Here is a 17,420-nt window from a genome sequence, read left to right on the forward strand (position 1 = left end):
AATACTGAAGAATGATCAGCAAGGTCCTTACAATTCTGTGAGTCTTGTGGCACTTTGGAAAGCAGCTTGCTCAATTCCTGTCACTCTATTGCGGCTCAAGTCTAACCTTTGTAGATTAGGGAGGCGAGTGAACAGGCCATCGGCTCGGATACGTCCTAATTCATTGTCGTTGAGTAACCTGCGAGGCAATTGGATAGAATTTGAGTACACAAGGAACTTTAGAAGTTAAAGTTTTTCTAAGAACCGTATGAAGTTCAACGAATGTTATCATGCAGTTCCATATATTTAGAGGAATGGAAATTAACTTACAACTCAGTTGTGTACATAGGCAAGTCTTTGGGAATTTCAGTCAATCCTCGGTTGGAGCAGTCAATGGTGGTACCGTCACAAGAGCAACCATTTGGACATGGAACATCGACCATGCATTCTCCAGCCAAACGAGTACGCAGCTCTTCCGCAACACCTACAAACAATGGATATCGGGAGGAATTGTTGAGGGGAAAGTGCATTCACTAGTGATTTTCTAGAATCTCTAAAGAAAATCACTTTCTCATGACAAAAATCCATGAGCTTATTCAAAAACAGATAATACTGAATTCAACATCTTTATTGCATTGAACTGGCTTTTTTCAAGTTATTTATTGCATACAAAAATAATGGGTGCATCATTTCATTTTGAGCCAACAAAATAAAAATGGTTCAATATTAATATTATTAAAGTCTCATTAGTCACACATTAACTGAGTTTGGCTATTTTACTCGCTATATTTTCTGAGATATAGAACTTCGCATGCAACAACATAAAAAACATCGAACATTAACGGTAAAACATGAATGCACCATTTGATAACTAAGTCGTATAAGGGCAAGCACATGCCAGGTTCATTGATTTCATAGCAAGTTAGGAGAGAAAAGAATTGAACATCACAGTTAATATGGGTTAATTACAATACCATGAGAAAAAAGAAAAGCACCAAATAGCAATGCCGCCGTTAGTTAGCTTTCACCATTTTAAGCCCTCCCAATTTGGAGGAGAAGGGAATGGGTTAGGTGTTAAGATGAACATAAAAAGATAGCTGTAACATGGATCGAAATATGAATTAAACTAGGAGAAGAAATGATAATAATAAGGCTTAATGTAAGGAAACAAGGCTTCTAGTATGAATGAGAAACACTGACATTTCTGCTAAAAAGAAGCACAGCGTCTACACACCAAGACTAAGCCATTGGATCATGTACACACAGTATTTATACGAAGTTAATAAAAAAAGAGCAACGAATCAGCAAAATTAATCATACACGCATAAACTGAAACCAACTGTGGAAGCTATCTGATTTTTGGTAACTTGGATGAATGTATCACTCATTCATTTCACGCTTGTGCCCTTGTGGGACATTCAACTGCTGGCCTCTCCTATATGAGACTGTGTGCCATAAGATCTAAAACCTGTTCCTACGGCCAACATTCTCTTTTGACTTACAGAGCAAAACACAGCGTCAGAAATTTATGACACATAAAACTATCACAAAACTTGATATTGGATGCATACAATCATAGGTGGATCTAGGGGGCGTAGGGGAGATGTGCCCCCCAAGGCCCTTAAAAAATATGCAAGATTTTTTATATAGTCCCATTTTATCATTGCGTTCGTTTTGTATTATGAGGTATCCTTGTGCCCCCCCCCCCCGAACAAAATCCTGTATACGGCCTTACTTGTGCCCCCCGAGAAAGAAATCCTGGATCCGCCCCTGCATAGAATGAAATTTAGCTAAGGACAACCAAAACCTAACAATGTCATTCCTGTTTCAACTAAAATTCCTAAAAAATCTTGGATGATATTGATCATTGATATATTAATAAATTGGATGATATAAACGCAAATATTTTTCTGCAGGTGAAAACACTAACTAGTTATCCACCAGCGATTTTTTTTAGGTCTATCGAGAAAATGTTTTGTCACTTAAAATAGTGATAAAACTTGCGAGAGACATACTGGTTTTAACAATTATGCAGACAGAGACCTGCTGAAGTGATTTTATAGAACAGTGATAACAATATAAGCATCAGCTCATCTAAACTGACATCATAATTTCGAATACGAATATCATTAATAGCATTTTACTTACGAATTCCAGTAACCCTCTTCAAAAACACGCGCTTTTCACCCATTCTTATATAACATGAACATTTTGTCAAAAATGTTCGCATTTAAATGGTATTTCAAGAACACAGTCTGTATCGCCCGAGTTTGAAATGTAATTTTCGCATTCGTAACGAAATCACACGAGTAAAATAAAGATTTGTTTAATTTATGGATGTTTTTTTTTCCATTCACGAGTTTCGAAAATTTCCAATTACTTGACTTATCTTCTAAAATTTGCGAGTATAAGGCACGATTTTAAAACATAAACTCATCGAGAGGCACTGAGTTTTTTTCACGAAGTTGAGCAACCCTTCGAGAGTCGGCACGCGTAAATGAATACCGAAAAAAACTGAAATTGGAAAACTGAAAATAAATTGATAAAAAAATATGATGATGAAATAAACACGGGAGCGAAAGCAGAAAAAACATTGGTAAACAGGTTTAACCGAATCCAAACGGAAAATGAGACTGAAAATGTAGTAAAAAAAAATAAGGAACACATAATAAGATAGACATCGAGGCATAGAGAGATAGGGTAGAGAGAGAGAGAGAGAGCGCCACAGTGAGAGAAGCAACTTGACGGGGCTCGCTTACCCTTACATTTAAACTTCTCATCCCTCATCGCGTCGATTCGGCGCCTTTGCATCCGCTTGGGAGCGTCGCACCGCGCTCCGGACGTCTCTATCGGATTACGATGCAGGTACTCCGACAGCCAACGGAGGTTGCAGTCGCAGATGAAAGGGTTCCGCGCCAGGTGCCTGCGAGGAAGAAAAAAAGAGAAGACATATAAGTTCTCAACGCTCAATTATTTTTGTTGCTTTACATTTCGTAACCCGCGCGAGTATTAGCAATGGAGCGTTAATGATGCTTTTTCATGCATGCATAACCCGAACGCCACAAAGGGAAGACTTCTTCCATCGTCTATAAGCTCGTTAAAGATCACTGTCGAGCACGTCGGGAATAATGAATGACGATGCGCTCAGTTAACCTCGGAATGCATACCGTTTCACTACACTTTTTTTTGTCAGTTCAATCAAACTTTAGACATTTTCAGCACTATTCGAGCAGAAATTGGCGTTACCCGCTTACATTACCTCTCTAAAATAAAAATATCAATTAAAATTTAACGACATCAAGGACTTTTTCATTTCGGATTGGCTAAAGTCGAATAAATACATTTATACATATTAAGTTAGCGAAGTATACAGAAGAAATCATTAACAGTGCTTATCTGTACGAAACAATATGTTCAAGCTTCTAGGTGCATACATATTATCACACTCAATTAATACGACTGCTTTAAAAACATTTTTGGGGAAACAATTCAGAGATTTCTCAACTAATAAAATGAAACTCGGCAATAAAATGGCTACAAGATGAATAGTAAAAATATTCGAGTGATACCGATGCCTTAATACAAACACAACGGAAAAAGCAATTTTAATGCATTTTGTTCGACACAGCATAAAAAAGCGGGCCTCAAGAAATATTCCAGCTTCATGAAAAGGAACAAGAACACTTCTTCCCAGAATATTTACCTTCGCGATATATCCACTGTGGATCATCAAAAAATAAAATTCCTCTCGGAGGAGACGAAAGTAATCAGAATGGTAAAAAGAGAAATATCCCTCAGGATCATCTTGGAAAAATCCGCGGTCTCTTGAATTTATTCAATAACGCGGAGAAAACCCATTTCCTACAATCCAGCACGCGGAAAAGAGAAGACGAAGAGAAAGAGAGAGAGATAGAGTAGTTTTCATCGCGGGAGGGCAAAGGAATCCATTTACGAGGACACCTTGGCTCAGCCTTTTTTTTTCTCCCCCGCCCTGTGGAAGGAGAGACGGCCTTTTCGCCACAGGGAAAAGAATCAAGAGAAGGACCGGGAGAAGGAAAAACCTGGGGGACGGGAGAACTTTAAACCGGAAGAAATGAGAAGCTCGTGGAGGGAGCAGGAGGAAATAAAAAGATGGAGAAACTGGAGAGTGAAAGGGAGAGAGAGCGATAGAGAGAGAGAGAGAAAGAGAGAGAGGAGTGCTTTGCCAGCCAACTGGCATTGCAATCCTTTTCGGACGTCCTCATGCGTGTGGCCCGACGTCCCCTTCTCAAATCCCACCAACACTCATCTTCTTACGCGGTGCGGATTTCGCTTTTCTTTTATTTTCCTCCAGAAGTCTCTCTCTCTCTCTCTCTCTCCATCCCCCCAACTCTTCTGTCTGGTCTCCTTCAGAGAAAGAGTGAGAGGGACTGGAGGATGTGACAGCCGGTCCGACCACCTATCATGGCTGCCGCAAACAGACGAAACTGATGTCTCACTTCCAGTTTCAACGGTGATGTCCACATGTAAACAAAGCTCGCATCAAGGTTGAAGGTTGCCCCTTCATTCAGGTGGCGTTTTGAAATCATGGGTTTTTATAGCAATCAATGGGTTGACTGAACAAAATTTCCTGGGTATAGGATCAAATAAATTGCTACGCATAAATTAGTATTTGCAGACTCAAATTAATGCCCTAAAATTTAATTTGGAAATTAAGTTTTGCGTTTCGGTCAAGTAAAATAATATTTTTGTCAGAAATTTTATATCCTGGAGGATAACGAATGATTAGGTATGAGACAATAATCGGCTAAAAGGAACTAGCTCAAGGGCAGATTTTTCCAACCAACTTGAATAGGCTTTTGGATTTCCTGGGGAATAAGTTGACAAAGCTTACGTTGAAGTATTTCGGAGAACAACGCAATTGTGCTGCTATGCCTCCATTCCATTCTTTTTCCATTCCATTCTAATTTTGAATTGTATTAACGATTGATTTAAAAATGAACTTTGTACCACTTTTCAATAAAATTTGCCCATAGAGACGACAAATTTTATAAAACATTGGACCTCATAAAGTTTTCTTTAATCATCAAGGAATTTTCACTAGGGCTAGCTGGAAAATATTTTATCATTTATGATATCATTCTCGTTTAAAAATATGAATTTTGGACCAATTTTCAATAATTGCCTACATAGTCAATCGGTTTAATGAAAAAGGCAGACCTCATCAGGTTGCTTTTAATTAAAAAAAACATTTTCACAAGTTTGAGCATGAAAATATTCCAGATATTCATTCAAGAATTTTTTTTAGTTTGTTATTTACAATTTCCACGCTCCATTATGTCGCTAGTCTTTGCTCTGAGCAGCCATGACAGGTAGCCATCCAGGTTCTCATAACTTCCTATGAGAACGACTCCTCTACTGCGTCTGTTATCCTCCCTCCCTACGCAGCCTCTCCAGCCTTTCCATTCATCCAACCACCCCTTAACCCTTCCTTCCCCAGACTTCGGCGCCCCATCCACCAAGAAGCAAGAGGAGGAGGACTAGAGCCGATTCTCTCCCGACCATTAAGCGGCGCCGTCGTCTCTCCTCCACCCACACTCCCTCACTCTTGTGACTTCCTCCTCCGGATCTTTTGTCCAAGATCGCTCCGGCGAATCCGTGAGGGAGTGATACCCGAGTCGCCGCTTCGTCGGGCGGGTGGAGGAGGCTGCTGGGAGATGAAGAAGAATTGGGAAAGAAGGGAGATCGTAGGAGGATGATGATCCCCCAACGCAATGGAGATCATTCCCTTTCAGTGCATCCATATCTCAATTTGCGTGGGTTACATAACGACCTACTCGAGAGATAAATACGGGAAAATGGGCATTGTGTGATATAGCGTCTTCTAACGTTGTTCTTCGATGTAAAAGTGGGTAGACTGTGATCTAAATAAGTTTTCAGAAGGTTATCCGTCCTATCATACACCTCGTCCTTTCACGGCAACGGTGGGGCCGATAAAATTATTGAGCTATTTTTTTAGTTTTAGCTGACTAAACCGCAATGTAAACTACAGTGAAATGCGAACAGCTGTGACCTAGCGAATAGAGACTTAGATTCTAATTAATTAAGAAAAAGCCTTTTAAAAACTCGAAAATAGTCACTCATCGCAAACAGACCGGTCGAAAATACAATTCTCAATTTGCGCTGACTAAATAGCGCCAAAGTTGGAAAACAAAAAAATATATATTACAGTAATTAAAGCCTCCTATCGTTTCCCTCCGATGGGAAAAAATTGCATGACGACAATTAATGTTTCAGCACCGTACTATAAGACTTCCACTTTTTGAAGGAAAAAAATGTAGGAAGTTGTTAGAGACGAATTTCTATTTCTAAAGCATATTTAACTGCTTCATTTAGCTCATTAAAATTTTGTCATATCTGGACTGATGTTTCATCGCATTAGGCGTAAATTTGCGTGTAACTCCTAAACACACAATAAAGGCAGATATTCATGTATCACACGCGACATCTTTTTGATTTGCCATTTTAAAGATAGAAATGGATAGGTGGTCAATACTGTATAGGTGAAAAAAGGACGAAAAAAATCATGTGCACCCAAGATTACCCGTACCACCTGCAAATCAAAAGGTTATCACAATAACATTTAAACGCATTGATAGCTCGATTGGTGGTCAAAGCACAAGGGATCCTCGTGGCTGGAGCCCGGGCCAACGCTAAAATTCCTTCTCAGAGGGAACTCTTGGGCGACTCCAAATACCTAGTTACCGCGTGCAACGCGAGCTGCACCGTAGTCATTCCAGCAAAAATATATTGAAATAAAACTGCTATCGCGTATAAAAGCACATGAGAAATAGGGGAGAAGTCGGGTATTAATAATTGTGCAGGTAACCTTTCGTCATTTCACGGCAGCGTGATTAAATTTCCTCGCTCGGTTCGCTCCACGTGCAAAGAGGGGTCGGAGAGCATTAAGAGTCAAGAGAAGATGGGGAGAAGAAGAAGAAGAAAATGAGAAAGATTTCGAATGAGTGAAGAATTTTTAATGCTCGGCTGCAGTGGAGGCGCGAGGGGACACACGAAGAAATTCACTCCGACTTTCCACCTGCGACTCTTTTTCGCTTCTGAATGGAAACAGCGATGTGAGAGAGGGCGTCGAAAGAGAAGTAAGGAGGGAAGAAAGAAACGAGAAGAAAGAAGAACGAGTTATATCTGGCAGTCCTTAACACACCGGCTTCGTAAGCGGGCATTTAACACCGAGTTGGTACCCACAGAAAAGACATGATATTCTACCACTGAGTAAGAATGCTTGATTGGGGGGCTGGCTGCCAGGCATTTTCAGTGCGAAGTAGGTGGAAACTCACAGTTGTAATGACTAATGAATATAGCTATGAAAATAATTGTTGACATGAATGTCTATGCTGGTTGTCATTCACCGAAGCCTAAAATCGCTACAAAAATTATAGCTCTGCGCGTTTAGACAGTAAATTTTTACAATTGGAATCCAGCGAAATTGGAAATAAATTACGTATACGTAAAAATTAAGCATCTCAATCCCTCGTGGTATTAAAATGTGGTATTAAGACACTATAAGCATCATTAAATTAGAAATTAAAATACTAGAACTAAGAGTGACTCTGTGACGAAATGAAATGAAATGAATACATTAGCACATAATACGTATGAAAATTAATTAACTATGCACGAATACGTCGGAAAGCGGCATTCTTGTTTTATTTTATAGTTAAATGGTTGATTTATTCGTTTCTACCATGTTTAAAATACGCTCAAAACGGTATATGATAATATTATTCATTAAAAAGAGGAAATTTGATCTCATTTCTTGAGTAACTGCGGTACTCTCCTCGACAATCCATGGTATTTCCTAAAATATTTAAGGGAATTCCGAAGTTACCTCTTTGTCTTTTTTCACCTTGAATATTTTTTCTAAATACCTTAATTGTGAATTGGAATTAAACTTTCGAGAAAATATCTCCAATTGAAAAGACCAGCGACTGATGAAGCCTAGTTCTCGTGTAAGTATTTGGAGTTATCAATCATCATTTATAAAACAGAGAGAAAGCAACGTTGTTAGCTTATTTGTATCATGTAGCGTCTCATGTACTCGCATAATCAGGGAAAACAACGTATAAATACGATAAGGACCATAAATGAAGAGCGAAAATGATATGCTTGAGCGCACCATCCGATGCGGTGTATCAGAATGTAACTGGAATCAATTTTTTCCCAAGTAAAGAAAATGGAATAGAATAAATTCAAAAAATATCATCTATGCAGGCAAGGGATGAGTGAAAAGCGGAATTTCGTACAATGAACGACAGAACCCTAAAAAAAAGAGCACAGATAAAATGAATCTTGAGGTCGGTAATGCGGTGAAGATGAGTGAAGTTGGCGGGGAAAAATGTAATAATAGCAACAACAAGACTTTCAAAAAGATGCGCAGAGATGGAATGGTGCCGTTGGCAAAGGGTTTTTTAAAAACTGAAATGAGGAAAATCACGAAGCGAGAAAAAAGATGGCGGAGGAACCTAACGAGGCGTTTGTCGTCAAGATGAGAGAGGTCGCTCCCTCCGCCTTTTGATGACAAGGGAAGATCGCGGAGCGACAACACGGATCGGAGAACTCGGGTATTCGTTACTGCTCTAAAGAGGCACAAGGGAAAAAAGTTGTTCCACGAAAATAAACGAACTGGAAATGACGATTACAAGCGTTATCCCAAAGAAGAAAGATTTGCTTTTGAATTAAAAACGCGCCTCATAAAACCGCTTCCATCTGAAGTTGCAACAGCATACTGAAGTAAGTTGGGTAGTGATGACAACGTGGCTCAAATCTGAAGAACGTTTTACGCAATCATCACGCCAGGAAACATTGAAAACAAGTACGAAGCAGAGTTTTAGCGCACGATGAAAGCCTTTATTTACCTCATGCGCTCCTGAATGGAAACTGATCCGACATTTTGTGTTCGGGCAGAAAAATGAAATGGTGTTAATATTGGAGGAAACTCGTCTATGTTAAGAGGAAATTTATCAGATTTTTTCAAATCCTACAGGATTAATAGAATTAAATCACTTCAAGGTAAAAATTACTGTCAAAATATGCTAAAAGCCTTTTTAAATTCCAATTTCCGGGGAATGAATAAGAGTAAATGAGATGACGATGATTAGTGACTAGTACTTCAAAATTGAAGCTTCTAGAAGGATTTTTATATAATAAGCTAACACGAAATATTTTCTAATGGAGTTGGGAAATGATAAATATTGAGCATTCAAATACAGATGAAGCATGATGATTATCTATCAATTCTCTTCGCGACACCACAACTACTACTGCCTTCATTTCTACCCCTTTTTATAAACTTTACGTAGATGACGGCATCATTTCAAGAATAGATGTGGTGCCTAAACTTTCACCCCGCAAGTAAGCAGGAAAAACGTAACAAACCCACTCAGTCAAACTGAAGGAAAAATCTCAATTCTCTGGAGAAATACAGCACTGAAAAACCTATTTCCCTCACCGACAAGAAATCTTTTCCAACAACAGATTAGTACGAAGAAGAGAGACTTAGAGGTCCAAAATGGAAAAGAAATCGGAGAGATAGCAGGCGCCGTCGGACGTACGGATAAAATGGAATTATGGGAGGGAAGTCGCTGGGACGAAAAAAGTAGCTCGGTTCACAAAAAACTTAATGGGTCTTCCTAGAAAGTCCAAAAGCGGGAAACTTTATGAATAATACGAGGGAGAGATATTGGTGGATATAAACTTGTTTTTTTTTCTTTAGGGACTGAGCAGTAAGCAAGAGTTCTCAAATATGTTCAAAATAGCCGAGAAAAAGGATTTATAAAATTATATTCACTTTGGGGAGAAAAATGTTTTGATGCTTATTCAGAGTTTAACAGATGTAGGAACTTAGAGCAGTCACTGTATAAAGTACGTTCAACATGCCAGTACAAATGACCAAAGTACATTATTCTATACCGAACGTATTTCCTTTAAAAATCTTTTTATTTCGTCGAATACATAAATAATATGAAGTTAAGTTGCGAAATTAATATCACTGCATAGCTGGATGATACCGAAATGGAATTATTTTGGAGAATAAAACCAGGGCATACCCACACTATGCGAGGGAGTATTTACTTTCGACTAAAAATTATAATCATAATGTTGCACCTTATGTCTCAATAACTGTGCATATTTCAAATGATGATCCACATATTGATACCAAAAATGAAGAATCAAATAATGATTCACGTGGTATGGAAAAACCATATACACTACACAGCACAAAAAGCATTTGAAGAAACCATATTTGAGTAAAATTTTCCTATCCAGATTAAATTCATGAATTCTTTTATTTCAAAATCAGCCATTAAGTCTTAAAGGAAATGTATACTACCTACATTTGGTCCTTTTGTGATCAATGCGTTTATTAGATATAAAATACTGCTCAGAGCCAAAGCTTATAAAAAAAATACTCTCACTGCGAGTGCTCCAGCAGTGCCATACTTATTGAAACAAATACTAATTTATGAACACCTAAACCACGAGACACACTTCCGGACCACATTTATAAATGGCAGATATGCCGTTAAATATCACTTACGAGGAGGGCGCCAGAGGAGGCATAAAACAAATTGAAGTGAGGGTAAAGAACGCGTGGAGACGCGTCTGCACTGCGGAGGGAAAGGGGTGAACTAAGCGGAGAGGAGGAGAACGTGGGAGCTGTGAGGATGGGAGATGTAAGGGGTCCCAGGAGTCAGGAGTATCGAGAGTAGAGGGGATGCGGAATGGCAAGAAAAAGGAGTGGAGCAGAAGGAGAGAGAGAAGACAAAGGAATAAGGGGTGCAGTAAAAAAGAAATGGGCGGGTAAAGGGTTTTCGTATTTTTGGTCGGGTTGATATAGGTGGAGTAAGGGGACTAAGCGGAGTAAAGGGTTGAACATAGGAGGTGAGTGAAAATGATCTGCCAAGACCGAAGATGTGGAAAAAGGCACGGGAGGATTGAAGAAAGATGTGCATGGGAATAATTAGCCCCACTCAGTGTGTTCCATCACTACAAATTACTTCCAATTGAACAACCTAACCATTGATGAGGGTGGCACGTAAAACGTGTTGCACACTGTTTCGCCATAAAAAAATTCCTAAGGAATTATTTCTCTCTGTTGGTTAAAACTGGTTATCATGGTTCCAAAAAATATTCAGAATGAGGTAAGTTCTTACATATCGGTTTTCCTCATATGCAACAAATGTTTCCGGTACCCTCACCAAGAGCTAACTACGTTGACAAGGTGCGTTTTTAACGATTATAATATAAAAACTTACGGTACATATCTTTCATGCCAAAAAGAACAATTAAAGAAACTAGGAATTCTAACCGTCTAGCAAGAAATTTTCTAGCTATGTTCCTCTGTGCCAAGGGGCTTCATTATTTAGAGATTAAAACTATTTTTCCCTGCGAAAAATTTCAACCATACCAGAATATTGTATCCAAGCATGAATTGAGAAAAATATATACACGTAACTTATATAAAAATGATAGTTAAGGCTCGAATAGCCCACATCCCATGCGGGTGCATTCTGAATCCTCCCAGATAAGGTAGACACTTACTCTAGGGTCTGGTGATGCTTCAAGAGGTTGGCTAGCGGGAGGGATGGACGATGGATGAGGAGGGTCGCTGGCCGGAATGGATATTTAGAAGGCTCGCCGCCGCCTCGGCCGCCGCTCCGGCCGTTTGGGAAGCCGGTGGGATTGCCGTGAGACGGAGGAGATTAAGTGGGTGTGCGGCTATGCCAGAGGGTGTTGGTGCGGGAGTGGTCGGCCTTCTCTCGCCTCGGGCAAAACTCACAGACGACTAACTACGCGAGTACTCTCGCGGCCGGTAGGAAAGGTGCGGTCTAAGCTTTTTATCCATTTAATGCCACCGCGGAAATTGAATTACACCTAATGCATCCAATAAGGATGCAAAAATGCTGGGACTACATAGGACACTACGAACTAAGATCTATAATATCAGGCAAACATAATACCCGCAGTTCTAGCGAGAATAGAATTCAAAGGAAGAAAGGAGAAACTAAGATATTGGACATGCCTAATTATTTATTTACCCACACTTCGATACGTCTAAACTTCAGCATGGGGTATTTACGGAGAGGAATGAACGGGATGAGTCCCATCAGGACAAATAAAATCAGCAAAAATTTAGAATAGTACAATGCGTAAATAAGTTAAGAAACAAAAGAAAATATATTTATCCTCCATTTAGATCATTCATACTCCGTTCAGATGTTTTTTGCATCAAATTGGATCCGAAAAATATTATTAATTAAGTAGCATTACGAGCAACAAATGCTGGGAAACATTCAATTAGCACCGTCCATCATCTAAAATTTATTTTACATTGAATTCCCTCCACTCTTTTGCAAAAGTTATCAAGCCAGATGACGTCAGCTTTCATGTATTCTTAACTGCTTATTTGCTGTTCTGTGATTACCCTAATTACAAACCAAAAAGAGCAGGCCTACATGAAAAGTTGTGAAATTTAATGGAATTGAAAGAAATACAATAGCTGAGAGAAATGACCAGGCAAAGGAAAAGGAAGATTTATATTTAAGGGCCTATCGGTAGATTTGTTGAAGAAGGAGAGGGAACTCGTGCTCATTCGAAGTCGAGGAAATCCATCGTGAGGGCGGAGGCCAAAAGAGTGGATTCTTCGATGATTTATTTTATCAATTACACGCCCAATGACGTCCGAGGGAAACGATGAATACGGCAACTAGCAAGGGGAGGGTAATTGCCACCCTTGCAGGTTAAGCCGATGGAGAAAAGAAGGGATTTCGAATGGGGTGGACAGGGATTCCGTTGGGGAGTTGGGGACTGTGGCTGATTTACGATAATCACTGCGATGTCCACATCTGGTGATAACATGCCGCACAATCTCCAGGTATTGAATGCATTTCCTTGCCGCACAATGACTGAGAACGTGAAAAATGTAGTTTTGAATCGAATAACGACTTCACAGGCAAACGAACGAAACAATCAAATAGCATACCAAACAACTTAGAAAAAAATTTCTATATAAAAAAATGAAGTACTTTTCAATACGATAAAAAAGAGAATGCGGATATAAGAATCAAATTTCATATAATAAAAATTAGGAATGTTGCAAGAGCTGACAAGAATAGTTAAATTTAGAGCAATGGCTAACTAAAAATTAATTAAAAGAAAACTGCTGTCCCTTCACCAATTTTTGCATCCGATGAAATACTATGAGTGAGGTAAATATTAGTTTGATGACAAAAAGAGAAAGCGAGATACTTGACCAGATATCGAAACGGTAAATAATACGGATCATCTCAAACGATCATAAATCCAGAATATATTTTTGTGCCTAAACGAAAAAGTTTCATAGAACAGTGTTTACAATAAAAAGGTTAAGATAGAATGAAATTATAATGAAAACTGTAAAATTAATACGCTCGGTGACTGTGCTGATTCTCCATCTCATTTCATGATATTTCGGACAATTAAGCCCATTCTTCCCAGGAAAAAAAATCCTGGAACAATCACAAATGATCCACGGTAGACGAACGGACGAAAAGTGGAAGGAAAATGGTGTAACAGACACATAATTAAACATTCCGCGAGATTTAATTTATGGGTTTTCGCGATGAAAAACGATGGAAATTTGAGCGAAGGAAAGCAAAAGTTCTCTCAAATTCTCCCCTCAATCGACTGCCTCGCAGGTAGACAAAGGGGTAAAAGTTCTGAATGTGGAATGGGAGAATTCTGTTGCCTTTAAGCTCTCTCTCTCTCCCTCAAAAAGCTCCAGCGGATGGCAAAGCTGCTCCCCCTTTTATTAACGAAGTACCGCCAAACGCCATGAAATTATGCGGCGGAGGTATTTTGAAGCCCCCGACCGGGAGATGTGTATGGGTCCATCGGGAGAAGAGTATCTCGTGGCAATTGCGGATGAAGAAGAGTAAAGAAGGCGCAACAGCTGTCCATTTACCGCTCCACATAGGAGAAGGATCATTTAACGAGGAAAGTATGCATCATTAAAAAAAATACATCTACACCTTTTCAATATTTTGTACTCAGACTTCCAAAGGATATTAAATTAGATTCGTACGCATGCTAAATTTGAAAAGTGAAATAAGCATAAATAGAATGATATCTTTTAAATATTGTAAAGACCACTTCTGTATGTCATCTGCAAAAGCCAATAAGTAGGGGACTTTTTGGCATAAAATTTGGATATTTGTGGTGATATAATAGCAACAATATTTTGGCTATACTTTAGATCACTATTGTACCTCCCTAGAAGTCCCCGAAAAACTCAGCCAACAAAAATATATGCGAAAGATTAATTTGCTCCCATTCATTTATACGCATCACTGTGAAAAATCATTCATTTTACCGACCATTACAGAATTGGAAAAAAATAAACTTCAATGGGAAATCGAGAATCAAGATACAAAAATTATTCCTACAAATAAGTTTTAACATGCAGCAGATCTCAAATTTTGAAAAAAAAAACTAGAAAGAGTTCCGATGCAAGAAAGTAAAAAAATGCATTCCCCACACCGAGAAAATACACGTGGTCGAAGATATCAGAGAAACTTAATAGAGCAGAATATCACAGCAGCATCTTCCGAGAAATATTTGAAAATCCGAGCACAGTGGGTACCTACTTAGATTGCAGGAGGTTCTCAAGGATTCCTTCACGATATGCGAAAAATGCAATTCGAGTTCCAGCGGGGACTTCGCAATACGAGTTGCCGGAGTCGGGAGGGAAGGGAGGAGAGAGTAGAGGCGTGAGATAAGTAGGCACGCAGAGGAAAGTAGTGGTGGTGGGGGAAAACAGGGATTTGGAATGGCCTTCCGTGGACCTCTGAAATTGGCTCCGAAATGAAATGCGGGAAAGCTAGCTGGAGGACTGCCGCACGGGCGAAAACGGAGAATTTTTTTCGAAAGAAAATGACCATTTTTTTCGTCGCACGAGAAGTTTTCGGGTTGCGGTTTCCTCGCTCTCCCTGGAGGTAAGTCATAATGGGGTCAGAAACCCTCCGGGGTTGATATGGTGATACCTTTTGCGGTAAAGAGGGAGGGAGGGAAGCATGGAAGGGTGTTGGGCCTTAGTCCTCGGCGATATGCCCGCTCTCCTGTATCCATCCGCATCCTGCGGAATGAAACTCGTGGCTCGTTAACGGGTGCCGTGGGATTAATTCAGGCTAGCAGAGGCCTCCGTAGATAAAGATTGCTTTTGACTCGCTCATTATGATGAGAAGTCCTTCGCGAGCAAGAGCTGGAATTAACCTGGTTCCAGCTAGGCCACTTATTAATTGGCAAACGATATTCCTTAGTGATAGCGATGCAGAAATCATAAAAAATTGATAAGTCTTTGGGCATTACCTTAGTATCCATGAAATTGTAAGGAAGGTTACCATTTTAGTTTATTCTCATGGATATAAAATATTTCCACCAGATATCGCCGCACGCTGTGAATTATATTACTTTAGTATTATGGTGGAGGTATAACCGTGCATTCGACGAAAAAATTACTAATTGAGTATTGAAATATATATTCAGGCTCCATAAACATTTGCTTGAAAATCTTATTTTACTGCTCATACTAGAGAAAAAGGAATAAAAAATTATATAGCGATACTTACTTTCCCTCAATACTTACTAATTGTTTCTCAAATTTAATTCCAGCAACACCCATCTTATTTTTTTTCGCTATCGCTACCTTTTATTTGGAATTCCTTTCCCTGTTTCGCCTTCAATTCCATAGCCCATTTTAATTCAAATATATATTAATATGGCTTGATTTCTACAACAGTAAGACAATATTAACACAAATGCATCCATTCACATGGATAATTTACATCGTACTATCATACGCTATCATAATACGTAGTAGACAAAGCTCACTCAATACAGCGAGGAACAAGGGGTAAAGAAGACGGTATAACAAATACAAGATGTCGGCTGAGAAAAGCAATGGGAGAGAGCAAAATAGAACTATAAAGTCTGTAACCTAAATCATGGGACAAAATGAGGATCACAACACTACAAACTATTGACTATTCCACAAAATATCGGAATATTAACTCTAGGTGAAAGATAACCTCCGTGAAGAAATTGCCAAATGTGTTATCACAGCTTACTACCAGTGCAAGTCACTAATTATATGTAACCACGAATTATTGCTCTACCTTCGATGAATTACGGTGGTAAACGTGTAGTTAGCGAAAGATAAACCACAAGCCGGGCGGTCCACTCTAAGATCCAACTTTCAGAGAGAAACCCTATTTTCTTTCCCCCTTTTATCTTCATTCTTTTGCTTTGCATTCCTTTCTTGCTGACTCCGTTTCTCTTTCTCCACCGAACCCTCCTCACTCGGGCTTAACCCTTGCTTACACCGTGTCGACTCCTGGTAAGGATCCAGGTGAGCCGAGTTTTTAAGGGAAGGTCCACGGGTTAAAATGATTTACCCTTTCATTAAGGGCGGTAACCGTTTGCGAGGGAGAGAGTTGGCGAGCCAAGTTTTAGAGCAAAAGAACCTCACCCCTCGCTCGAAATTTTTTTGTTACCACCTCAGAGGTTTATAAGGCGTCGTTTGCAGCAAGGAGGGATTTTTAATCGAGGTCTGACGTCTCAAATGTTCACCGCAGGAAAAGGGCTCGGGGAGGAGTTCCAATTTTTTTACGGCAGTGCAAACAAGCGGAATTCGTAATGGTTTTTGGCGTTCCCTTTTTCTTGGAAGGAGTTTTCTTTTTCTCGGTTCTTAGTCAAAAATATGGCGGGCAGAACTGAAGACGTTGAATGTAGCGGGAAAAGTCTTAGAATTCGATCAGACGAGAGGATTCAATTGTCTAATGAATCTTAATTTTAGCTTTACACCATAATTCATGGCCAGTTAGCAATATGAAATGAGTTCAAATCTTTAATTTCAAGAAATAGTAAATCACTCATGATGAAAATTAGTTACCAATCTGACAGTCATGGACTGAACATGCATTCTAAATAAGTACCTTCTTCTGCGAAGAAATAATAGTATTTACGAGTTAAAATCGAAGTTTGTGAGCAGAAATTCCTGCCATTTCCTTAGTTAACATAATATTTAGCAGTTTCAGCATCCCATGTAAGAAAACACAAAAACAACAAAACGGGTTCCTGTTGCCGCAGTGTCATGGCAACCAATGAATAAATAATAGCTTAGCTACGAAAATAAAACAATTCCCTCGATAATGCAAGTTTACGAATCAAACTTTCTATCTGAAATACGCATTGGAAGCTAAAACAGTGAAAAAAATAAAGAACTATGCAAGAATGTAGAACTATTATAACAGCATAATGAAATATAACTGTGTTATTTAATACGTGATAGTGACAGTAATGGGGACTACAAGTCAAGTATTTGAGTATATTTAATTGCAAGAAAT

The 17,420-nt window shown here is 39.2% G+C and overlaps 1 protein-coding gene across 4 annotated transcripts in view; it reads right to left on the bottom strand.

The window, feature by feature from the left end:
- Nucleotides 1-17,420, bottom strand: part of LOC124156038 (protein slit) — a 500,940-nt gene that overhangs the window by 15,402 nt on the left and 468,118 nt on the right. For 2 of the 4 annotated variants that reach the window (XM_046530336.1, XM_046530334.1), the window contains exons 13-15: nt 2,745-2,902; nt 310-463; nt 32-178 (exon numbers count right to left, since the gene is read on the bottom strand). In XM_046530336.1, the coding sequence (XP_046386292.1) occupies nt 32-178; nt 310-463; nt 2,745-2,902 (459 nt within the window). Of the gene's footprint in view, nt 1-31; nt 179-309; nt 464-2,738; nt 2,903-17,420 lie in introns of all 4 variants that reach the window. The other 2 variants (XM_046530335.1, XM_046530333.1) reach the window with 1 other exon arrangement.

The sequence above is a fragment of the Ischnura elegans genome, chromosome 3 (genome assembly GCF_921293095.1).
Source record: "Ischnura elegans chromosome 3, ioIscEleg1.1, whole genome shotgun sequence".
Classification (NCBI taxonomy): domain Eukaryota; kingdom Metazoa; phylum Arthropoda; class Insecta; order Odonata; family Coenagrionidae; genus Ischnura; species Ischnura elegans.